Below are 26,974 nucleotides of genomic sequence, written 5' to 3'. Positions count from 1 at the left end.
TTTAAGGTCATTTGACAAAGTATCTTATGATATCCTTGTGGACAAAAATAATACTGATGTTGACAATAATATTGTTAGGAGGATTTGGATTGTTAGAACAATAAGATTCAAAGAATGTTACCTAGATTGTACTCATCATGTTTCCCCAAAAAGCTACTCCTTCTGACCTCTGAGGTTTTGTTAATGGCACCACAAACCTATCAGTCACCATTTCAAATCTTCCAATACAAAAAAAAAAAAAAAGAAAAAAAAAAAGAAAAGAAAAGAAAAACGTCATCAGATCTCTCTTTTCTTAAAAAAAAAAAAAGAGGTGGGAGGAAGTAGTTGAAGGACTAGATTATTTTTAAAATTTCTTTAGAGTTGGCTAGGTGACATAGCAATTAGACAGCCAGGCCTGGGGTCAAAAACACCAGAAAATCCAAATATGGACTTAAAACCTTATTACCTATGTGACACTAGGCAAGTCATTTAAGCCTCTTTGCCTCTATTTCCTCATCTGTAAAATAAATTGTAGAAATAAGTAGCAAACTATTCCAATATCGTTTCCAAGAAAATCCCAAAATAGGGTCACAAACAGTTGGACACGACTGAAATCTATGATTCATTCTTCCTTCTAAAACAGTTTGCAACCAGGATTTAATTATTTGTTGAATACTTGTAATCCTGTATGCTCAGTGTCTCTCCCATGCAATACTTCTCTATTCCCTCTGCTGCCTTCTCCATTCCCTCCAAGTACTTATTATCTCTCAATTTGGACTACAGTAATCTCCTAATCAATTTCCCTGTCTCTAGGTTCTTTCCCACCCTATATTCTCTGTTCATCCTGAACATCATCACAAGGTTAATTTTCTGCAAACATACTACTTTCATTATGGGTTTGAGACCCAGCCTTGCCATTTATTAATCATGTACATATAATTGGATAGCCTTTACAATCACTCTGAACTCTGATAACCCCTGATTCTGTAATACTGGGTAAATATATTTTTTTCTGGACCTTAGCTGTAGGATGGAAGGATTGGACTATTTATAAATGCTAAGGTGCATTCCAGCTCTAAATTTCTGATTCTAAGATTTTATGATTCCAGTAGAATTTCAGGACTCCTACTTTAATACCCATATGGCTTCTCTCCCCCCAAATTTCCATTCCCTAATTACTATAACATGTGATGAGAATAAGAGAAGACAAATGAGACGAGCAGATCTAGAGGAGAAAAATAATCTAAGATGATAGCTGAATTCCATAATCCACAGATGATTTAAATTTGTATTAACTCCTGAGGATTAAGTTATGCTGAAGTCACAAGACAGATATATTCAGCAAATTTTCTTCTAGATTTAAAACCAAGAGAATTCTCAGACTTCACCACACACCACATGGCAATCCAACCTTCTGAAATAGCTACATTGCTCCAGAGTTCCTAGTAATCACCTTTGCAAAGTACCTGAGAGAATGTAAAACTGCCAGGCAACCAGGTGATTTACACAGTGACCTGCAAATGAAAGCAGATTTTGCATTTATATTGGGAAAAATCCATTAACCAGATAATTTACATTTCCCTCTCAAACCTCCCTCTGGTCTGAACATTCCAAGTTGTTGTCAGTGTCCAACCTTATGAAGAACATTAACTCTCACCACTTCCTCTACAATCATTCATCAAGATGGTAATATTAGAAAGATGAAGTTGAATTTGCTCTGAGCATGTAAAAAGGACAATATTCTAGCCATCACCATCACTAGCCAACTAACAAAGGAATGAATAGTGATGACAGAGGTCTTTCACTCTAAGTCACTGATTTAAATGTGAGCACACACAGAAAGTTCTATAAGTCCTAAGTTATTTGCATAGATTCATCATGTTTTCTCTAAGTCTACCAAATGAGTTCCTGAGATCCTGGGAAGATATTTCTAGCAAGTGATGAGTTAAAGTCATCATTTCTGCCTTACCATTCCAAAGCACTGGAAAATAGCTCCTGACATAGAATGATGCTAGAGATGCCTGAATTTGGAAATTCAGCTATAGATTGTCATTTGGATATATGCACAATATATGTGTCATGGGAATTCCACAGGTAATTGAGAAACTAAAAGGATCTAGGTAACTGCTCTTGGGAACATCATATACTCCAGTGGTCTCAAACTCAAATTTCATGTTTATTTTAGTTTATAACATTAATCTTGTTGTATCTTGTTGTATTACCATAAAGCTGTATTTCCCTTCATAAACAAAGAATTGTTAATCTGGTTATATATTTGTATGAATCAAGGGACAAGGATTATACAATATGACCTTAAGCACAGCAACCAGCCCAAATTGCTTGATAGTTTTGGAACTGAAGTAATTCATCTAGTATAGAGATTCCTTAATTAAATTCCAGCCTGTTTTTTAAAAGTTTTTAAAACTGTATTTCAATGTAATTTTTTTTTTCACATTTAAAAACATGATTCTAAGACGTTGTCCATAGGTCTCACCAGACGGCTTAAGGTCTCTATGACACAAAGAGATAAAAAAAATTCCTGTTGTAGTATCTATCTGAGTCTTATATCCTAGAAACTAAAATCCATTACTAATGTTGTATATAAACAATTCATTCAATAGATTAGGATGAAGATATGGAAAAATAAACTCCCCCCCCCACCAAGTTTCAGTTGGTAAAATGGGATAACATGCTTTAGATATAAGAAGTACCTTTTCTCTATGCTTCCTTTAAAAACTCAAAGTCACAATAATTCCTAGATGTTTTCTCATCTAACCCCAGTTCCTCTTCTTTATTCTAGATCTCTCTTTGAGGATTTTCAAATTGACAAAATGTTTTATAGATCCTTATATTAATAGAACTCCCATTTCTACCATGAATGATAGCATTGGAATGTCTCCCAGAACTGTTCTATCATCAACACAGTGAACAAAATGGATGATCTAAAAAGTCCCTTCTTTGATTTGCTTTGATTCTATAGAACTTCCCCATGCAAATGTAGCACATCCCTCGATGAAAAGACAATTTAATTGCTATAGAGTTATTACAAAATGTGTACTAATATTGCAACTGCTTCAGAAAGGGCCTATAATGGGTTGCCCAGAAAGTCTTTGGACTCAGAAACATCAGTTTACCAGTGCAAAGAGAAGATTCATTGAGGTTTCCAAAAAAAAAAAAAAAAAAAAGAATTAGCCAAATTAGCTAACTAATATTATGGAAGAACTTGGGGAAGAGGACAGGGAAACAAGGAAGAAAGGATAGGAAAGGGAAATAGAAAAAAAATGAGAGAAAGAAAAAGTCGCAGATTGACCTAACATGAATAGCAATGAAGTAATGTTGGGGTTAACGCTAGCAAAATCTCTCTCTCTCTCTCTCTCTCTCTCTCTCTCTCTCTCTCTCTCTCTCTCTCTCTCTCTCTCTTTCTCTCTCTCTCTCTCTCTCTCTTCTTCACCCCCTCTCCTCCCTCCCTTTCTCTCTCTCTTTAATACCACCCTAGAATGGGGCAGACTTTTAACAAAGATTATTGAAGCAGGGAACTATAAGTATTTATGAGACTGGACAAATGTAATTCTGCTCACCACTTGTCATTTGGTTATCTCCTGAGAAAACCAAATAGACTGAGACAAAATTTAAATTCAAATCTTCCTAAATCTAAGTCTTGTGCTCTGTGCTCAAAGCTGTCTAGTTAATAATTGAAAGTCCCCAGCAGCATAGCAGGTTAGCTAGAATGGATGAATCTTAGAGGCCTAATAGCTTCATATCTAAGATAAGGAATTAAGGTCCAGGAAAGTTAATTAAGTGACTTCTCTAAGGTTATACAGATAATCAAAAGCAGAGGAAGGATTTGAATCCAGGTCCTCTGCCTCCAGTATCATTGCCTTTGCTACTGTATCAAAATTCCACCTTTGTGATGTGGATTTGCCCAGAGGAAACTTCATAAGGTCATGCTATAATAATGCTCAATGCAGATATTTATAGGGCACTAGTTTCCAAAATTACTTCATGATGCATCCAAGGCAGTGTTCTTTCACATTTCTCAGGCATTCACAGAGAAATATAGTTTCCCTGGCCTGTCATAAGGAACTCTAAAAAATCTTGCTCCCTCTCCAGTCTTGTTCTGAATTAGTAGTGTCTGTTTTCATTCTCTCTCTTTCTCTTCTAAAGACTAATTCAACAGCTTTTATACAACTTCTCTCACTTTCACCATGAGCATCAATATTACTTCCTTTGGAATTGCTCTTAAATATTCATTCACCAAATATTAATGAGATATTGAAATAAATGATCATTTTCTGAGGATCAGAATTTAGAGTTTCAAAAAACCTTAGCATTCATCTATAATTCTTTTATTTAACATATGAGGGAACTGAGGCATAAAGAAGTCAATTGGTCAGATATCTTACTCAGTTACTCAGGTAGTAATTGGCAGGGCTGAAATCCAAAGACTCCTTTGATGTCAAATCCATAGTGCTTCCCATCACACTGTGCTGCTTCTTTTAAGAATAAAGACTTGCTACATCCATCAGAATATATTATACACAGTTAAGATGAAGGATTCGTAAGTACTCTAGAGGAATAAAGTCACTATCTTTGGTTCTCAACGGCTTGGAAGATTTGGAAAATCTGCAACTCTCTGGGGCCTGTTTCAATAGAGACAGAGGCATCTATTGTTGCTAGATCTATCTGCCCATCTGTTGATTTGTCTAACTAACCACATGGAAGCTCTGTGCAGGTGCAAGCTTTCCCAGGTAGGTGAGGGAATTTACTCAGATGCAAAGAAATGAAGGATGTCTTAGAACACCAGCCAGTGTCCTCAGAGTCCCTGGGATAGCTCCATGGTCTCTGAGAGAACTTCTATCTCAAAATAGTAGGCTCTACACAGACAATGGGGTAAGGATGAGGACAGTGTACAGATGGCATAGAAGGGTCAGAGGCACAACTATTGAAAGTGTATGCATTAGAAAGGGGGTAGTAGGAACCAGAAGCATTACCATACTACTACTACTACTATTAACACCATCACCACCAACAGTAACAACAACGATGATCACTTGTGTTTCCATAGTACTTTTAAGATTTTCAAACATCAATGTGTTGTCTCATTCAATCCTTATAATAACCCCGGAAGGTAGGTGTTGGAATCCTTACTAACTGCTAAGTAATTAGAGTTGATCTAATCTTACAAGAAGATGTTTTGGGCAGAACCTGAAACAAGGTACTAAGTAGAACTACCCATAATCCCTCTCTCTGGAAGGAGCATAAATAGGCCAATGGGCCAGTCGGAGAGTCCTTCAGAGAGAGGAAGACGCTACAAGTCGAGATTTCACCGGAATGACATGAAGACTGGAGCTGGCTGGAGGCTGAAGAAAGCAGAGGCAGAGGCTGAAGGACCAGACCTTTGGATTTAAAGACATTTGGAGAGAGCTCTTGGAACCAAGCAGAGAGATAGGCCTCTAAGCTAACCGGGCTATATTGGAAATAATAAAAGATCTGAACTTTTATCACCTGGCTGCTTTTTGAGAAGAAAAAGCTCACCACAGGTAGGTATGCTTATTATTTCCATTTTGCTGATGAATAAATTGACCCAAAGACCTTAAGTCACTTGTCCAGAGACACACAATTAATAAGTATCTCAGATAGAATTTGAACCCAATTATGCCTTCAAAATGCCTAAAAACATTCTTGAAGCTCTCTGGAAACCAACGAGAATTAATATTGGAATGAATGAATATGTTTGGGAGTGTCACATTTCCTAATTTGTATTGCTTTACCGAAGAATACTATAGGACAAAAGAGTCAAAATTAAGGTCAAAGAAGCCTTTGGCGAATCCTGAATGCAAAATAGGTAGTACTATCGCTTTATAATAATGTAATCCTGTTGAATTCCAGTCATAATTTTTTTAAATCTCCAATATTTAAAAACTAAGTACCACATTTACTTTCATGATTTTCCTTCTCTGTACATATATTTTGCTGTTAAAATAAGGAGAGTGGGATTATTTGTAAATAGGCATTCACTTTGCCAACACATAGGGAAATCTCCCCTTCCCCCATCACACAAGCTTCATAATTATCACTGTCCTTGTATAGCTAGAATTGCTTCATAAGTATATACATATATATATAGATATATATGTGTATATATATGTATACACACACACACATATATATAGTTAGAATTATAGATTACAGTCCTTCCAAGAGGACTTCCTTCTATATTCAAATGAATTGAAATCCTATCCATCATTAAGGTCTATCAAAAATACCACTCTTTCTTCCTCCTCTTCCATCATCATCATCATCATCATCATTTTAAGGACTTATTCAGATAAGGCCTTTAATATATATTTGTTGATTAATGATTATAATAGCTCCTGCTTATACTGCACTTTATAGTGTTTTGATATAAGTATTAATAATAACAATTAGCACTCACACTTAGATAGCACTTTGGCATTTACAAAATGCTTGCTTCATAATTCTTAAAGATAGCTATTGCAAGTATCCAACTTCTGAAGATTTTTAATTGTATGATCATGAGTAAGTCAACAAAATTCTTTGAATTTTCTCATTTGCAAAATGGAAAAGAATACCTTCCAAAGCTGATGTGAAGATAATGAAATTATATATATATATATGTATATATATATATAATATAATCTATATCTTTTAGATATATAGATATAGATATCTTTTATATATTATATATATATAATATAGATATGTGAAGATAATGAAATTATATATATATATGTGTATATATATATATACACATATATATATATATATATCTCTTTTTTAAAATGTTTATTTCTTTTTGTTCAGGCATTACCTTCTCCTTCGGATTCTCAGGGTCCACAGTAAATCTGATCAGTTCTCAATTTTGCTTATAATAAGCACAACCATCCTGATGCTTCACTTCAAAGGAGAATCTCAACTGAACCCTCTTTCTTGTTACTTTCTCTGTTACCTCCCCAATCTGGGACAGTTAAATCAGCAGTTGGGCATCACTCACTGCTGGGTCCTTTAGGTGGATTCCTGCTTCATTCCCAACCCAATCAAAAATTGTAGTAGGATTAAAGTTATGTGTTAACTGATGATGACATATTTGAATTTTGGGAAAGATTCAAAGAGATCACACTCTACAGTGATACTATCCTACTAATTTCTGCTAACCCCTCATTCCTACACCCATTGCAAAAAGTTGAGTGGGTAGGGCATTGGAAAGTTAAGATGACCTTTGTTCACCGCCCCCCAGATACTTATTAAATATGTGACATTGGACTTGTCATTATCTCAGTTCCTCATCTGTGAAATAAAAGGAATGGACCTCTAATGTCCCTCCCAGTTCTAAATTCCTAAGCCTCACAACAGCTTATGAAAGGGAGAGAGGGATTCATATGCAGAACAATGAAGGATGTCTTCGAATTCAAGATTGTGTCCTCAGAGTCTCATAGTCCCTGAATGAACTCCTATCTCAAAATAGTAAGCTCTGCACAGGACAAGCAGTTAGGATGAGAACAATGTACTGAGAGTTATAGAAGGGCCAGTAGCACAACTATTGAAAGTACAGATGTATTAGAAAGTATTAGAAAGGAAGTAGTGGGGAGTTTGGGGCCACTCACTACATCACCCTTGATGAAAAAAAGAATAAATGAAGACTTCAGACAGAATTCACAAAAGGTTTTCCATTTTTAAGTGACTAGCCCTGCATAATATTAGAATTTCTGGGTTTATTTTATTCTTCTTAAAAATAGAACAAGACTCCTACTAGATAGCAACAAGGCAATAAAAGAAAAACAGTCTTTCTGCCCTGCTAATTCCCCATCTCCACTCCTATTACTGAAAGATGAGTGATGTGGAGGTATGCACAGATATATGTTGTCTGCCTTATAGAATCTAAATACCTAGAAGCCCAAGGCTATTTTATTTTAGTGCCAAACCAGGCACGGAGTAGAAGTTTTTTGTTTGTTTGTTTGTTTTTATTTCCATATAAGCATCACTTTATCATAATCTACCATCTGTATTAGGGGGAAGAATAGAAATCATCAGGAAATGTTGAGTGAAAAGTTGAAGAGATATAAGGATGTGGAAGAGATAGGGCATTGCCTAGTGACCAAGAATCATGTGATTGAAATATCATAGGATCACAGATATGAGCTGAAAAGGACCTTGGAACCAATCTAATCCACCCCTTCATTTTATAGCTGAGGAAACCAAGATCCAATAAGTGCAGTGATTTGTTCAGGCCTGTACTTCTAATAAGCATTTGAAGTAGGATTAGTATTTAACGTGGGTCTTCCTGAATTCAAGTTCAGCTGTGTCTAACCCTTACACTATACTTTCTCACAGTGGGTCAGGAAAGTTCCTTAGTCTTAGATACCTGATAAGACAGACACTGCTACAAATACCACCTCTACCTCTGGCAAATCTTTTTAATTTTTTCTTTTCTTTTTTTCTTTAAAAATAATAGCTTTTTCATTGTCAAAATATGTGCAAAGATAATTTTTAATATTCACTCTTGCAAAATTTTGTGTTCTGAATTTTTTTCCCTCCCTTTCCTCCAACCACTCCCCTAAAAAGCAAGTAATCCAATATAGGTTAAACACGAGCAATTTTTCTATGTATATTTCCACATTTATTATGCATGAGAAAAATCAGATCAGAAAGGGAAAAAAAATGAGAAAGAAAACAAAAAGCAAGCAAACAATAACAAAAAAGATGAACATACTATGCTGTCATCCACACTTCATCCCCATAGTCCTCTTTCAGGATGCAGATGGCTCTTTCCTGTAATGGGCTGAGGCTTAGGTTGATACACTGAGGTCCCAAGCACATGAAGCTAAATAGTAATTGGACCATACTCTATTAATATATATACTTGGAGAAAGAATGGCCCCCGCCCACTCTTTGTGCAAGTTTCCCACTCCTTTGTCTCCACCCACCAAAAACGTCATTTCCTATACAACACATCAGGACTTGCACATTCCCCAACTGATGGTTGTCCACTCAGTTTTCAGTTCCTTGCCCCTACAAAAGGACTGCTACAAACATCTTTGCACATGTGTCCTTTTTCCTTTTTTAGAATCTCTCTGGGATACAGACTCATTAGAGTCACTGTTAGACCAAAGGGTATGCACATTTTGATAACTCTTTGGGCATGGTTCCAAATTATTCTTCAAGAATGGGTGGATCAGTTTATAACTCCCAATGTATCAGTGTCTCAGTTTTCCTACATCCCCTCCAACATTTATCAGTATCTTTTCCTGTCATCTTAGTCAACCTAAGAGTTGTGGAGTGGTACCTCAAATTTGTCTTAATTTACATTTCTCTGATCAATAGTGATTTAGAGTATTTTTTCATGTGATTGGAAATGGTTTTAATTTCTTTGTCTGAAAATTGTCTGCTCATATCCTTTGACCATTTAACAACTGGAGAATGGTTTGTATTCTTATAAATTTGAGTGAATTCTTCATATGTTTTAGAAATGAAGCCTTTATCAGAACCCATAGATGTAAATTTGTTCCCAGTTTTCTGCTTCCCTTCTAACCTCGTCTGCAGTGGTTTTGTTTGCACAAAAATCTTTTAATTTAATATACTCAAAATTATCCATTTTGCATTTCATAATGTTCTCTAGTTCTTATTTTACCATTAATTCTTTCCTTCTCCACAGATCTGAGAGGTAGACTTTATTCTTTATTCTCCTAATTTGCTTAGAGTATCACTCTTTATATCTAAATCATAAACCCATTTCAATCTTATTTTGGTATGGGGTATTAAGTGTTGGTCAAAAGCCTAGTTTCTGTCATAGTATTTTCCAATTTTCCCTGCAATTTTTGTCAAATACTGACTTCTGATCCCAGAAGCTGGGGTTTTGGGCCTTATCAAACACTACACTACTACAGTGATTGATATTGTGTCCTATGAGTCTAACCTACTCCACTGATCAAATATTTTGTCTTAGCCAGTATCAAATGGTTTTGATGACTGCTGCTTCATAGTATAGTTTTGAGTCTCTGTCAAATCTTTATATCAATACGGATGGAGTTCTACCAGTTCTCCAATGTTTTATTTTTGACATTGTCAGCAAAATATCCCTAAGTGACGCCATCAATATAAAGAGACAAAGTGATTAGATAAGCATACAGAGATTAAAGCAGTTTGGCGGATTGATCCTATGTTCACAAAGCCTATGACTGTGGAGCATAAATTCTGGAAGGTTCTGCCAGATTTGAAAGGTTCCAGGTATAAATCAAATGATAAACTGGAATTTTATGATGCAGGAACTAGCCTAGATAAATTTGGAGAGGCTTAACACCAGAATAACCACAGCATGATGATGATGCTTGTGATGGTGAGGATGATGATGGTGGTGGTGGTGGTGATGGTCTTGATATTACTATTTGCCATAGAAATCCCAAGGTTTATCTACATAATTATATAAGGCTGTAATTTTGATCATTGGTGGGAACACCCATATCCTCCTAGAATAATGATACTTGAAGTACATAGAACCCTAACGGGAAAAATCATCTTTGCCTAGTCAATTTCTACCCATACTCAAAAGCTCATCTCAGGACTTATCTACTTTCTGAGGCCTTCTCTGATCATTCCAGAGTGCAAGCAGTCTTTCCATTCTATGTATTACAAAAACATTTGCTTCATATGCCAACAACTCTGTCTGTAAAAGTGATTTTTCCATCATTCTATTAGAAACAAAAGTAACAAATCAGCACACTATTCTTTAAAAAATAAAAGTAAAAATAATGAAATAAAATTAATTTTAAAAAATTTTAAAAATAAATTCAATTAAAATTGTTAAGGTCCCTTAAGAAGCCATACTCACTATTATGCGATACAAAAAAAAAAAAAAATGCTGCCTCTTTAGTCCTAAGACCTAGTTCAACTGCCCTGTGACACTATGGCAATATGGCATAGCATATAGAAAGCTGTCAAACGGTGAGAATGATGGCAAGAGATTTTTTTCCCATTTTTTAAAAACATAAACAAACAACACAACAGTTAACCCAAAACAATCAATTTGGGAAGGCATCTAATTTTATAATAAATACTGTTTTTTCTGGTGTTTGTAAGATTCAGAAACGGACAACCTCAGAAATCATCTACTCTTTTTTCACATGAGGAAACTGAGTTCCACAGAGAAGAAATGACCCATGATCACAATGATAGTAAATAATGAGAGAAGATCTGGGTGATAATTTATTTTTCATGTATCTATAACTTGTCTTTCAACTCTATAATACACTCTTCAAAGGTAAGGATTTTATATCTCCTACAGCACCTAGCCTGGTCACCGTTTTGCAAACTTTATTGAATTATTTTATATCCCAGTTGATGTACATTGGTGGTAGGGATAGGAATTTAGGAGGTTTAAGGGAAACCTCTGGAAGAGATCTCTTTAGGATATGAGCCTCCAAGATCTATATTATTGTAAGGAATAGGTTAGACTAGAAATCTTCTGGGCATCTGAAGACACTTCTGAGAAAAATGACCAGAGAATCAAGCTAAAGAATTTGATCATCTAAAATATGGATAGCATTAGCATCCCACCTGGACCAGCAAAGGAGCCAAGCTTCACTTTTACTATACAGAGTCCAACCATAACTGAGCATGGAAAGAAGGAGGAAACCTTTCCCTTGTAGTAATCTATCTTTCATCCCAAGCTTCCAAATTTTCCTCAAAAATCAAAGGGACTGGGAAAGGCACAGTGAAAAGAAAGAGCAGTGACAGGGACTTACCCAACTTTCCCCCCAAACCCTCCAAATACTTTTAAAAAATGAATCTAAACAAATTTTAGAGTGTCGGAACCCATCAAAATATGGAATGGAACAATTTTCCAGCCAAAGATAACTTATAAGGTCAGCAGCAAAGGTTTATTGTACTAGAGTAAAAATGTAATCCAGTCCAGCACAGGCCACGTCAGCACAGGAGCAGACCTTGGGATCTCTGACTCATTGGCAGCAATGGCAGTTTCTAGACCTTTCAGCCCACAGACACCAAGGACAACTTGAAAAGTCATCAGGAAAAATTTGTCACAGTAGGGTGTAAGAAGAGCCCCAGCAAACCAGGAATGGTCTTTGGAAGCCACGGAAACATCAGTGGTGGCAGCAGCAGCAGTGGCAGTGGTGGCAGCTTCTAGAGGTCTCAACCCACACATGAAAAAACTGCCAAACATCCAATTAGAAGATTACAGGAGTCTCTTTGCTAGCACTGAGACAGGACTCTGTTGCTTTGCTCACACTCAGATCCAAATGCAGTTCTGGCTCACAGTTCCAGGGTGAGGAGCTGCACTAATACACTACACCTTACAGCCACAATGGAACAGGGATGCTCCTCATAGTTCCAGGATAGAATAGAGTGCTATAGGAACCAAAGACCAGGAGAATAATAAACATACTTCTTCTTGGATCATACCATCTTGGAAGAACTGCAAACTTACTGGTCTCCAGAAACAGCTGCACAAAGTCCCTGAAGCATGAAACATTGCATCCTCTGCCCTGGAAACAGAGTCTTACTTCAATGAAGAGTTAAAAGTTCAAGTAATAAATAGACTGGGGAAATGAGCAAACAGAAAAAGATTCTGACCATAGAAAGTTCCTATGGTGATAAGGAAGATCAAAACACACACTCAAAAGAAGATAACAAAATCAAAACTACTACATTCAAAACCTCTAAGAAAAATAAAAATTAGTCTCAGGCCAGGAAAGACAGGAATTTTAAAATGGATTTTGAAAATCAAGTAAAAGAGATAGAAGAAAAACTGGGAAAAGAAATGAGAGTGGTGCAAAAGGATGTACAAAAATCCAGTGAGGAAAATGCCTTATGAGGAAATGAAGTACAAAGGCTCACCAAAGAAAATAATTCTTAAAAATTTGAATTGATGCACATGTTAAATATATATTGAATCACTTGCCATCTAGGGAAGGGGGTGGGGAAAGGGAGGAAAAATAATTTAGAACACAAGGTTTTGCAAGGGTGAATTTTGAAAATTATTGATACATATGTTTTGAAAATAAAAGGCTTTAATAAAAAAATGGGGAAAATTAGAATTGAACGAATAGAGGAAGCTAATGATTTTATGAGAAATCAAGAAAAAAAAAGGAAAACAAAACCAAAAAAATGAAAAAAAAAATAGAAAGCAATGAAAATATCTCATTGAAAAAGCAACCGACCTGGAAAATAGATCCAGGAAGATAATTTTTAAATTATTGGACTACTTGAAAGCTTGATCAAAAAATAGCCTACACAATATCTTTCAAGAAATTATAGATAACTGCTAGGTGGCACAGTGGATAGAGCATCAGCCCTGCAGTCAGGAAAACCTGAGTTCAAATCTGGCCTCAGACACTTGATACTTCCTAGCTGTGTAACCCCGGGGGGAAATGGCTTAATTCCAATTGCCTCAGCACAAAAAATAAAAAATAAAAATTGTCCTGATATTATAGAACCAGAGGATAAAATAGAAATTAAAAGAATCCACCAATCACCTACTGAAAAAGTTAAAAGATGAAAACTCCCAGGAATATTGTGACAAAATTCCAGAACTTCCAGGTCAAGGAGAAAATATTGCAAACATACAGAAAGAAACAATTCAAATATAGTGCAGTCACAGTCAGGATAACATAAGATTTAGCAGCTTCTACATTAAAAGATATTCCAGGGAGCAATGGAGCTGGGATTATAATCAAGAATCATCTACTCACCAAAACAGAATATAATCTTACAGGGGAAAAGATGGATATTTAATGAAATAGAGGGCTTCCAAGCATTCATGGTGAAAAGACCAGAACTATATAGAAAATTTGCCTTTCAAATATAGAACTCAGGAGAAGTATAAAGGGGTAATCAGAACAAAGAAATCATAAGTATCATCCTCCAATGTAGGAATGTAAACAGATTAATAATAAAGTTAATCTGTTTACATTCCTACATTGGAGGATGATACTTATAAGGGAAGAAAATAAAGGAAAGGGGAGTGAATAAACATTACTCTCATCAGAATTGTCTCAAAGAGGAAACAAAATGCACACTTTATATAGAAATCTAGCTTGCCCTATAGAAATAAAAGAGGAAAAGGGTATATAAGAAGGAGGAGAGTGATAAAAGGGAGGCGATACTGGGGGAGTGGATGTTCAGAAGCCAAACACTTGAGACGGGACAGAGTGAACGAAAATATAAAATAGAAATGGGGGGTACAGTTAGCAATAGTAATCGTGAAAATAATTTTGAAGTACTTCTGATGAAGGCCTCATTTCTCAAACATATAGAGAACTGAGTCAAATTTATTAAAAAATAATAATAAATTAATAGCCATTCCCCAATTGAAATGTGAACAAAAATATGAACATTTTCAGATAAATTAACCAATCGATTTGCAACCAAATTTTAAAAATACTCTTATTCACTATTGATTGAAGAAATGCAAGTTAAAATAATTTTGAAATATTACCTCATGTCTATTAGACTGGCTAATGGGCTAGAAAAAGAAAATGACAAATGTTGGAGGAAATGTGGGGAAAATGAGACATTGAAGCATTGTTGGTGAAATTATGAACTGATTCAAACATTCAATAGAGTAATAAAGTAATTTGGTAATATACCCAAAAGGCTTTTGATCTTCAGCAATACCACTACTAAACATGTATCCCAAGAGATTTTTAAAAAGAAAAAAGAACTTATATGGACAAAAATATTTACATAAGTTTTTTTTCCCCCCAAAGTAAAGAATTGAAAATTGAAGGGATGTCTATCAATTAGGGAATGGATGAATTAATTGTGGTATGTGATTATGATGGAATAATATTGTTCTATGATAAACAAGGAGCAGGAAGCTCTCAGAAAAACCTAGAAAATTATCCATGAATTCATGCAAAGTAAAATGTATTGTGTACAAAGCTCAGCAACAGAAGAATCCAAAACTACTCTAAAGGACTTATGATGAAAAATGCTATCTATACCCAGAAAAGAACTAACTGTATCTGAATATGGATTGAAGCATATTTTTTTTTTACTTTGTTCTTCTTGAGGATTTTATTTGGGGGAGGTGGGAGGAGATTAATGTTTTCTTTCTCAACATGTCTCTTATGGGAATGTTTTACATAACTTCACATGTGCCTCCTAAATGGAAGTGAGGTTGGGGAGGGAGGAAGGGTCTGTAAGTCAAAATGTAAAAAAAAAAGTTTTACATGTAACTGGGGAAAATAAAACATTAAATCAGAAAAAAAAAGATAATAAAAAAAGAGTCAAGAGGAACAACTTAGGTAGATAAAATCCAGAAGAATGCATAGGATCTTAGAGCTTAAGGGAGTTTAGAGTTTACTTAGTCTAATCTCTTTATCATATAGTTGAATAAACTAAAGTGAGGAAGAAGATGGGGGTGGAGGAAGGGTCACATGAGTAATATATGACAAAACTAATGACATGAACCCAGATCCTTCATTTCCAAAATCAGTAATTTTTCCTTGGTACCACAAAGGTACAATGTTCTTTCTACACCAGAAACAGGAGAGAAGACAACAGAGAATAGTGGGATAGAGAAAATGCTCCCTCCAAAAAGTGGTGATTGAGATTTGAGTCTAAACTATCCTAATATTAGAGGAGGTAACTTATGACATACTCCAAGTTAAACCTCAAAACTTATATCACATAATTTGTTTCACTCCCCACCCAACTCTCTGGCTTTTTCTTCCACTTTCCATTTATATGTTATCTTCTTTCATTAGAATATAAAGTAAAGTACTTAAAAGTAAAGTTTTTTTGGTGTTCATAATCGCATTTTTAGTATTAATCACAGTTCCTGGCATACATTAAGCCCTTAATAAACGTTCTATTTGACATATACAAGACTTGAGCAAAAACTGGAAAAAAATAAAAATTAAAAATTTTACAAATTCTTAAAATTGTAACAGCTTTTTTTTTTTTTTTTGTAATTAACTCTGCTAGCTTCTTCAATATCAAAGCAGAACACAATTATCTTTGTATAGAGAATTTCTCAATATTTTTCTAATGTCTCCTGAAATAACTAGGGACAGGGAAGTAATGTTAAAATGAATAAATAAATAAATACAAACCATCCCAAAAACATGGATAGAAAACATTGGTGTAGCAGAAGGGGAACAATAAAGAAAATTTCCTCCCAAATTCAATTTGGGAGTGATCACTAAGTGACTTGCTTTCAATTCAAATTCAACCTATTTTTTTTTACATCATTCTTTCACAAAGAATAAACAGAAAAACAAACAGAAATTCATTCCAGGACTAAGGATAACGTCTAGGACTTAACCAAGAACACTAGACTTAGAATGATTTTGCTGAATGTTTCCCAGAGTGTGAAATAATCCTGAGCAAAAAACCCTTCCTTGGTCCTTTATTGTCTGAATTATTTAGCCTGACCCCTTCCATAATCTAGGAAATTATGAACCCTTGCCTATACCCTAGTCGTTTTCTTTAGTATCACACACATATCTCAGACTTCTGTTTATGTCTATATCTTTCCTTGGATGGTTTCCTCCAGTTTAACAATAATAGCTAGCTTTATGGACAACTTTAAGGTTTAAAAAGTGTTTTACAATTATGTTATTTTATCCTCACAATAATCCTGGGAAATAAGTGCTCTTATTACCTCCATTTTATAATTGAAGAAACTGAGGCAGATAGAGCTTAAAATATTTTAACCAGGGACAGTGAGTTAAGAATTGTCTGAATCTGGATTTAAACTCAGTTCTTCCTGATTCCAGATACGGCTTTCTATCTAGTACACTACCTAGATTCCATCTTAATTTCCCCCCCTTTCTCTCCATTCATTCTACAAGATCCATGTCAAATCTCACTTTTTTCAAGAAATTAATGTCTTGCTCCTATACAATCTATACCATATAATTGGATTATATATAGACTTTCTGCCTTAAAATTTTAGTCCCTTATTTCATAATAATATAGATATGACTTTAGGTGATTTGATTTCCCAAATTTGAACATACCAAGAATTATGGTAGAAATCCTTTGAGAACAGATCAGGCATTTGGTTTCTTCCCTGCTTTGCTAATTTAGTTTTTTTTTTTAAGCTCATCAATTCCTTCCCAATAAATGATTAAAAATTATTATTGTCTTTCACCCAATCAAAGTTCTATCCCAATGGACCTGGGCCTACCTATTAGGTGTTCCTAGAATTTAGCCTTTCATAGCTCTCCTTTTGTGCCTTTCCATTAACTGTATCCCATATTGAAGTTGCATTATTTTCTCACCTCCACCTCCCACAATTCTTAGCTTCCTTCAAAGAACAATTCAGGCACTGTCTCTTATGGGAAGCCTTTCCTTGTCCCCTTATTTCAATCAATCAATCTATCTATCTATCACTAATTAGCATGAATTAAGCTTTTGCTGCATGCAAAATAGACTGATCCTTGTCCTCAAGGAACTCCCATTCCAATGGGGGTAATGGGAAGAGGAATAACACACCAACAATTACATACAAACAAGGTGTTTATATATGGTCAATGGAACATAATCTCAGAGGGAAACTTCTTGAAAACAGGAATTTTTTAAGTGTTTATATTGTTCAATCAATAATCATTAAACATGTGTTAATCATTTGCTATGTGCCAGATACTGTGCTAAACACTGTGGACAAACAGAAGGAAGATAATGCCTGCTCTCAAGACGCTCACACTCTAAGTGGGGAAGACAACAAACCAATATATAAAACCAAGAATACAGTTGTCATTTAATTAATGCTTATTGGATGGAATTAAGATTTTTACCACAGAAACTCATGAAAAATATTTCATAAGATATGGCGGTATAGCTTGGAATTTGCCTTGATGGATAAGGATAAAATCACAGATATTTTGAAGGGTTAAAAAGGAATCTGCTTGTTTTTGATTATTATCTTGCTTCACATGTCAGTCCTGTCTATCCCAACTAGATTATAAGCCTCTTAAGAACAGGAGTTCATGCCTTATTATCTATATGTGCATTATTAGAAAGTGGGTTTTCAATAAATACTTACTGTTTGATTTGAATTCTTCTAATAGTTGTAAAAAGCTAACGAAAGATCAATGGTTCAGGCAGGCAATTCCTCAAAATGAAGCTATATGTAGCCCTTCTTGCCCCTCTGGTATTTGCTAGAGTGAAGGGGTCTAAATTTTCAAATTAACACATTCCCACCTCACATGATGACTTATGCCCTGTGTAAAATATCAAACTTAGTATGATGGATGTTGGCACCCCCATACACAAGAAGGCATATTATTGACTTTTAGAAAAGGGAAAAAGAAATGGGTGTTTGCCAAAAAGTATAACCAGACTCACAGTGAAAGAGGAGTGATATAAAGGCTAGGATAGCAGGTTACCATAGCTACTCCATCAGGCCTCTACACTGAGCAGCATTGTACAGAGGTTCAGAGAGCCCATTTTCTTGCATCTAACCTTTCATTATATACTAGAGATTATGGTTGGCAGTTCATGGCCTTGGGCCTTGGCTCTGGGATTCAAGAATAAGCATTCTGCACCCCAGTCACCCTGGCTCCTTCCTTTCACAAAATGTCCAAGGCCTACTTCATGCACAGTTAACACTAAAGTACTCAGCCAAGAGTAGAAACTCTGCATACACATTATTGCTCCCCCATTTCCTCCACCACATGCCATATAATGTAATGAACTGATACACCTGCACCTCATCATGCTGTTGCCAGAGTCACAACTACCCATTTAATTACTCCTGCAACTCAGTATTCAATACAGATAGGAATGGGTTCAAAGACAGATGAATCTACAAGGTTTCCATTGCAAGCTATAACTCAACTTTTCCCCCCATTAAAACCAAAAAATACCAGTAAAAAGATTTGGTTGGACCAAATTGGTCCCCACCATGCTGAACCTGAGAGTTTGAAATCCACTTTTTTGAAAGGGTGGGCAATTTATGAGATCACTGACTTCCATCCAGGAAATAAAAGTTTTACTCCTCCATATTCCATATGGTTTTCATGAATGTGATTTGCCATTTTGGAAATAAAGGTGTCTTTAGAGATAGGAGTGGGAGTGGGAGGTGCTAAAAAGCATACAGCGTGCCTCACTGCTTATACGGAGCCAACTTACAAGGCATGTTCATACAAACTGAACTTTGGCTGGGAAGGTCCTTATGCCATTGAAACAGTCTGTGGGATATTTAGTGTTTGCTGTGAGTTGAGAGCATACATGATGTAGAGTTTGAATTTTTTTTCCCTTGGTTTAATAAGAATGGGGATACTAAATTATTGGAATTTTCACTTGGATTGGAAAATGACAGGATGTTGCCTAGTGAGGAGTGGGATGACAGGCATGTAGCCTAATGAGGAGAAAGATGAAGTTGTAGTCATTTTAGTTGAGTGAGTCACATAAACAGGATTCTGTTTTTTGTGACCCTCTTCAAAATGGACTAATAAGTTGCAAACATTGTTGAAGTCCATACAGTGTGGATGTTGGAAAAGAGATTAAAGATATTGTTGATGTGCTTTTATATGAGTGAGTTTTGTAAGCTGAGAGATGGGGGTGGAGTGGGATGTGATCATCAGGAGAAAGAATGAGTATAAATCAATATTTCATTCTGCTCTTCACTTAAGTTCATTTAGCATACAGGAAAGCTGAGATTTATGCCTATGTTAGAGTGTGGTACAAAAAAAGATCAGCTTATTTGAATCAATTGTTGCTGTAGCTTAGGGTTATGAAGGTGTGTGAAGAAGTGGTCATCAACAGATTATAGTTGGATGAGTCAGGTGTATGTTCCCATCCGTTTTGGAGACTGGACTTTTGATTCAAATGGAAAACCAGGATAAAGAAAACTACAGCTAAGTGAATGGAAGCAAGACTGATCACATGGCAATAAAAGGGCGAGGGCTTCTGAGAAGCAAAGCAAAGAGTAATTTTGTCTGGTAGAGTTTGGCCTGTGGATTCTTACTAAAGTGATGAAGAACAGCAAGGTTTGGGACACACTCAAGAAATCTCGTGCTAGTGTGAATTGATGGAGAAGGAGAGGTCGAGACTATGGTAGCTAGGGAGTGTCAGGAAAGGGGCATTACTGCTGTGAGTGGTCTGATGCCACGGGGCATACAGAAAATGCCCTGCCAGTAGCCACCTATCCAGAGAGGTCGCAGTGCTGGAAGTTGGCTATATGAAGACTCCGAGTATGTGTCCTTTGAGGGGAAGAGGTGCGGGGGGAGGGGGGGGGCAGAAGGAGCTGTTACTGTGGGGAAAGAGTGTTCTGGTTGGAGGTAGGGAAAGCTCTTACGTACAGGCGATTTTGTTGCATATGGGTGTGGAGAAGACAGTAGCGGGGCGGATCTATTAAGGTAGCAATGTTGGGGGGGGGGCAGATCGCAACGAGCTCGCGAGCGAGTGGGTGTGTGTGTGTGTGTATGTGTGTGTGTGTGTGTGTGCGTGTGTGTATGTGTGTGCGCGCATCAGTGTGTATATGTATAGAGCGAGAGTGGGGGCTGGGAGGAAGGGGCCTCCCCGGGGACTCACCCAGCACGAAGTAGGGGAGTTCTGTGTTTTCCAGGTCGTCCACAACCACCATTTCCCCGGGGAAGTCATTGCGCACCGAGAACAGGAGCTTGGGCTCGGAGGCCGAGGGGCTGTGCATGATGCTGAGGTCGTTCTCCCGCAGGAAGGGCAGCGCCGACACTGTGATGCTTTTCAGCTTGCACTCCAGCTCCTTGGATGGGTCCCCGTCTCCTCCTCCTCCGCCGGCCGCGGCGGCGGCGGCGGTAGCCAGCACAGCCGCCGGCATCCAGCAGCAGGCGAGCAGGGCGCAGAGCCGGGCTAAAGCCATCTTGAGCGTCGTTCGCCTTCCTCCCAGCGCTGAGATGGTGGGGGAGGAAGGGAAGCGAAGGGAGGGATAGAGGGAGGGAGGGGAGGAGGTGGGGGGTTTGGGAGGAGATGTGGACCCCGAGCGGGGAAAGCCTTGGTCCAGGGGTAGGAGAGCCGCAGCCCGCTTGCCTCCCTGGTGAGGTACACTCACCGGCTGAGCCCCGATGCACCCAGAGCCGGATTTCTTTGTTTTCAGGGCTGCGAGCACTAAAAAGAGAAAACACGGGGGGACAGCAAAGACCCGAAAGGGGGAAGGCAGGCGAGAGGAAGGAGAAAGCGAGCTAAGGATTTCAGAGAATCAGGTCAGCCCCGGAGCTGACGGCTTGGGCTGCTCCTTCTCCTTCGCATCTCCCCAGCTCTAGCACCCACTCCGCTATTAACTACCTGAATTGGTGCTTTTTTTTTTTCCCAATCAGACTTTGCAATGCAAAATCTTCCCCTGGCATCATTCAGATGGCTCAGTGGACTAGGTGGAGGCGAAGCGCGCAAGCACACACACACACACACACACACACACACACACACACACTCACTCACTCTCACTCCTTAAAGGACATTTTTGAAATGAACCATAAATATGATTTTGATGACCCTCTCCAGTTTATTTTAGTATCTAAACATTCCTCCTATCGCTAACTACCCAATCTTGTCATTTCTGCTCCAACAGTTGGACATGATTATTGGGGAGATGAGTGTAGAGGAAAATGAGAATGAGAATATATTTAACATTGTTTGGGAGAACATTTTAAAGGAATTTGGAGGGCGCTGTGATTCTTACTCAGGTACCCAAAGCAAGCCTTAATGTGTGATGCAAAATAATAGACTGTAGTTTTTCCTCCAGGTCTGACTATCTCAACTCTCTTTCTTTCTTTCTTTCTTTCTTTCTTTCTTTCTTTCTTTCTTTCTTTCTTTCTTTCTTTCTTTCTTTCTTTCTTTCTTTCTTTCTTTCTTTCTTTTTTTTTTTAAGGGAAACTATATGCGCAGGTGATTGTTTGGTGTGGTATAGGTGCCAGAACTTATACTTTTGACAGGAAAAGAAATGTAGCTACACTAAGATTGCAAATGTGGAAGAGAAAAAAAAAAAGATTTTTTTTAAAATCAATCTGAGGAGAAAAAAGGAAGAAAAAGTAAAGTTTTCAAATATGAATATTGTGCTAATGTTAAATATTAATATTAAATCAGAAAGAAATATTTGAGTGTGTATAGTCGTGTGTGCATACTAACTCAACATCCTTCTTATAATTATAGGCATAAGATATTTAACAAGTGTTCTAGAAGGGGAAATCATCCACATAAGATTAATTTCCATTAATGTTAGATAGCCTTCCTTTTTCATTCTTCTTTTGTTTTTTAACTGAGGCATTTGGGGTTAATTGACTTGCCCAGGGTCACAGAGCTAGGAAGTGTTAAGTGTCAGAGGCCAGATTTGATTTAAACTCAGCTTCTCCTGACTTCAGGACTGGTGCTCTATCCACTGTGGCACCTCGCTGCCCCGGAGCCTTCCTTTTTCAAAAGAATGACAGACATAATAAAGTATTTTCAACATATTGAGTATGTTGGCAGCTAACATACAAATGAATTGTTACTTAAGTTGTAGTCAATCACTAGCAAAAGTGCTCCCCAAATACTTAGGTAATACAACTCCCTACACTCAATCTCTCAGAAGGTAAATGACACTCACAATCCCTCAGGAACTTGAACTACTATGCATTTCTGTTGGAGTCCAGCTCCTGTAGTGAGATGAAGAGTGTGATAATCAGGAGGCCAGGAGAAAGAATTCAGTTAAAACTCTTCCATTTTATTGATCAGGACCACAAATATATATACCTTAAATGCATTTAGGTTTGATACAAAGTACACTCTATTAAAATTCTTATAGTCTAACAAAATCTACTTTGATGTAAATGATTAAACCCCTTAAGTCCCAAATCTTGATTACTTAGAAAAGTAAATAGTTGAGATACACATCAGTGTAAAATTTATTATACTATTATCTCAGCTACCCTTCTTCCAAATGCTTTTAGTCTCCTTGTGGACATTCTTTCCTGTCCGAAGTTCAAAGTTTATCTTTGGTCTGTTGAGTAGTGTTTGCATTTTGTTTCACTCACTAGAATCCCAATTTATAGTATTATCAAGCACGTTTCTGCTATTAAGAAAAGAGATGTTGGTGAGACAGGTTATGATAAAATTTAAGATCTAGAATGGATTTTTACCTCTCAACCCTCTACATATCTCTGTACAAAAAGTCCTATATTTTGAAATCTCTTTCATCTTATTATTAGATTATTACAGATAGATTTCATTTTGTTTTCATATTGCAGCATAAACAAATGCTGTTTATCTTACAAATATTCCATCTTTAGCTCAAGATTTAATACTGAGGACTGGATGGGATCTCTTTGGGTGACATTTTTCATGTATGTAGATAGTAGGTAAATGTATTATGTAGTGAATTTCCTATAGGGAAGAGGGGAATTGGTTATTCATTTTAGGATCATAAAAGAAATTGCATCTTATGACTCAATTTAACTCAATAAGCATTTTAAAATGCCTACTATATTCCAGGTACTGCACTAAGAATTATGGATTCAAATAAGAAAAAAAAAAAAAAAGAGTTCCTGTCCTCAAAGATCTTACAATAACAATAGAGGGGGGGAAAGTACACAAAACAAGCTTAATAGGAAGGGAAAGGGGGCATAAACCAGGAGGAACCCTCCTTCTCTGATTGGAAGCCAAGCAGAACTGCTAATGGAAAACACAGATATCTTCAAAATTTTGAGGCCTCAAGAATAGAAAACATTGGGAGTTTATTGCTCTACTATCCCTATCTCCAATCAGAGGGGAGATGCAAGTTAATGGGTTGAAAAAAGCATGGAATATTCAAAAAGGGAATCAGTCTACATAATGGTGAAGAGATCTTAGGTGATCAGATTATTCCAGGAAGACATATTTTACAGAACTTCTGATGGAAAGTGTAAAGTTGTTCGTTGCATGGATTGGATGCTGGAAAAGTAATTTCATATTTCCAACAAAAAAAAAGTGAAAACAAAAGTGAACAAACTTTTGTTTCAGCAGAAGTACTATATGATTTGGCAGTGATGGCAACAATAACAAGTCAGAAGGATTGAAACAAAGTTTCGACTTTGGAAAGAGTAGATATCAAGAATATCTCTAAATTTTCCTCTGAGTTATCCAAATGCTGTATCCCACAGGCCACAGTGAGCAGACTGCAGAATATGCAAGGAGGGAATGAGGCAAAGGATAATATCACAATAATAGCCTCAAAGATCTGTCAGATAAAGCCAATCATGAAGTAATGGAGAGAACAATGAGTTTGGAGTTAGAAGTCTTTGGTTTAATATTAGAGTCTGACTATTATTAGCTGTGTGACCTTCGGCAAACCATTTAACCACTCAGGGGCTCACTATTTATAACAGATCACTGTGAAAATTCTTTCTAGGTTCAGTATATGATAGGATGATCTAATCCTAGAATATGGAGTCACTCATTTCAATACAATGTCTGTCAATAAGTATTTATGAAGTGTCTAATATATACCTGTCACTCTACTAAATGCTGGAGACACAAATAATGACACAAAAAGAAAAAAGAAAAAAGAAAAAAAATGGTTAGCCTCAAGGAGCTTACCTTGCCTCATATTATAAAGGAATAATTGACTATGAGGTCCCGCTTCTCATTTCATATCATTTGAAAGCCTTCTGACATTATCTCCTCCTTCGCATCTCTGTGACATGGTGAGATAGCCTTTTTCCTTACCAAAGCTAACTCCACTATCTGTTCCAGGTATCCTCCAATAGATTTCTTCTGCTGGCATCCCCTCTTTATCATATATTTTCAACCTTTCTACTTGTCTACTGGTTCATTTCCTTTTATCAACAAACATGTCCTTGTTTCCCTCATCCTGGAAAAAAAAAAAAAAAAAAAAAGCACTCTCCTTTGATCTTCCCATCCCTGATATCACCCTTTATTTCTTCAGCCCTTTGAGGCTAAATTATTTGAGAGAACTATCTAAAAAGGGGGCTTCCAAGTTCCTTTCACTCTCTTCTTAAGCACTTACAACTTGACTTCCACTTTTATCATTGAATTGAAATTTCTCTTTCCAGGTGACCAATGATTTCGACTGGCAAAATCAAGTGACTTTTTCTCTGTCCTCATCTGTGACTGCTCTGCAGTCTTTCACATTGATCAGTCTTTCCTCTTTGATATTCTCTTCTCTAGGTTTTGGAGACACCTTTCTATCCTGCTTCTCTTGTTACCTCTTTGCTCATTTCTTCCCTATTTCTTTGCTATCCAGTTCGTGCCCTTTAGCGATGGGTGTCCTCTTTGATTCCTCCTCTTTATTATTTCATTTAATGATCCCATGAGCTCCTGGATTTTATGACCATTGTTATGCTGACAATTCTATTTTTAATTAGTCAATTAATTTTCAGTGTAGTAAGTTTGTTTATTTTTAATACATGTTGCTTTATGAATCATGTTGGGAGAGAGAAATCAGAGCAAAAGGGAAAAACCATGGGAGAGAGAAAAAAGAAAAAAGAAATGAACATAGCATGTGTTGATTTACATTCAGTCTCCTTAGTTCTTTTTTTCTAGATGCAGATGGCATTTTCTAACCAAAGTCTATTGGAATTGATTCAGGTCACTGAACTACTGAGAAGAACCAAGTCTTTCATAGTTGATCATCACACATTCTTGTTGTCCTTGTGTACAATGTATTCCTGGTTCTGCTTGTTTTGCTCTATGCTGACAATTCTTAAATTTACCTTTTCTACCCTGTCTTCTCTTCTGACCTTCCATTTCATATTTCCAGCAACCTTTCAAACATCCTGAAATGGTTGTCCAATGGATATCTTAAACTCAATATGTTCAAAAACAGAGTTCATTATCTTTCCCCCTCGGCTATCCCACTCCCCTTTTCTTTTACTGTACAGGGCACTATACCTTCCCCATCTCTCAGGCTCACAATTTAGTTGTCATCCTGGCTCACTCCTCATGTTCAGAATCTCTTGCCAAGGTCTGTCACTTTTATTTTCATGTCATTTCTTCTTTCCTCTGGCACTGCCACCACTCTGGTGAAGCCCCTCATCATCTCACACCTGGACGATTGCAACAGACTACTACTAGTGGGTCTGCCTGCCTCATATTTCTGCCCACTCCAATCTATCCTCCATTCAGTCACCAAAATGATTTTCCTAAAACACAGTCTGATCATGTCTCCTCCCTACTCAATTAACGCCAGTAGCTTCCCGTTCTCTCCAGGAGAAAATATAAAATGCTCTATTTGGTCAGGACTAAATACAAAATGCTCTGTTTATCATTCAAAGCCCTTTATAATCTATCCCCTTTCTCCCTTTCTAAAGTTCTTTCACCATACTCCCCAATCCATACCCTTTGATCTGGTAACATTGACTTTCTGGCTGCTTCATGAGCAAAACATTCTATTTCTCAGTGCTGGGCATTTTCCCTGCCTGTCATCCATGTCTGGAATGCTCTCTCTCCCTATCTCCTCATACTCAATTTCCTGGCTTCCTTTAGAATCCCATCTTCAAAGGAAAACTTCCCTAATCCCTCTTAATTCTAGTGCCTTCCCTCTTTTAATATTTCCTATTTATCTTGTATATTACTTGTCTGTATATTTGTTTGTTGTCTTCCCCATTAGATTGTGAGCTCCTTTAGATCAGGGATTGTTTTTTGCTTCCTTTTGTATCACAAGCACTTAGCACTGTGCCTGGCACATAATAGATACCTAACAAATTATATTGCTTGGTAAATGGTCTATCACCAACAAAATGAACTAGATTTCCAAGGTGTTTATCAGAGCTATCTCTGAGTCTCTGCATATCTTTGAATAAGACAACCTTTCAGATATTCATTTTTTATTCTTCTAACAACAATATAAAGCATTTACTTTTGAACATCTGAAATGTACAAAAACTGATGTGTAGAGATGTCATATATGTGCACATGCTCCCATAGGTTGGCATCCCATCAATATTTTTTTCTGAAGTGCCTTGGGCTTGTTCAAAGAAAGGTAGTATAGCACCAAACCATCAATTGGGGGTGAGGAGGGGAGTGGTTCTGTATGTTTCATTTATTTGCCATTTCTTTC

At 36.8% G+C, this 26,974-nt stretch overlaps 1 protein-coding gene across 4 annotated transcripts in view; it reads right to left on the bottom strand.

Moving 5' to 3' along the window:
- ASTN1 (astrotactin 1) overlaps positions 1–21,358 on the bottom strand; it is a 508,763-nt gene extending 487,405 nt beyond the window's left edge. For all 4 annotated transcript variants that reach the window (XM_051998894.1, XM_051998895.1, XM_051998896.1 and 1 more), the window contains exon 1: positions 20,500–21,358. In XM_051998894.1, coding sequence (XP_051854854.1) covers positions 20,500–20,806 — 307 coding nt within the window. In that variant the 5' untranslated portion in view covers positions 20,807–21,358. The remainder of the gene's footprint in view (positions 1–20,499) is intronic.
- Between the last annotated feature and the right edge of the window lie 5,616 nt (positions 21,359–26,974).

The sequence above is a fragment of the Antechinus flavipes genome, chromosome 4, assembly GCF_016432865.1.
Source record: "Antechinus flavipes isolate AdamAnt ecotype Samford, QLD, Australia chromosome 4, AdamAnt_v2, whole genome shotgun sequence".
NCBI lineage: Eukaryota > Metazoa > Chordata > Mammalia > Dasyuromorphia > Dasyuridae > Antechinus > Antechinus flavipes.
The sequence above is the reverse complement of the archived record's forward strand: the minus strand, read 5'-3'. Positions and strand labels throughout refer to the sequence as shown.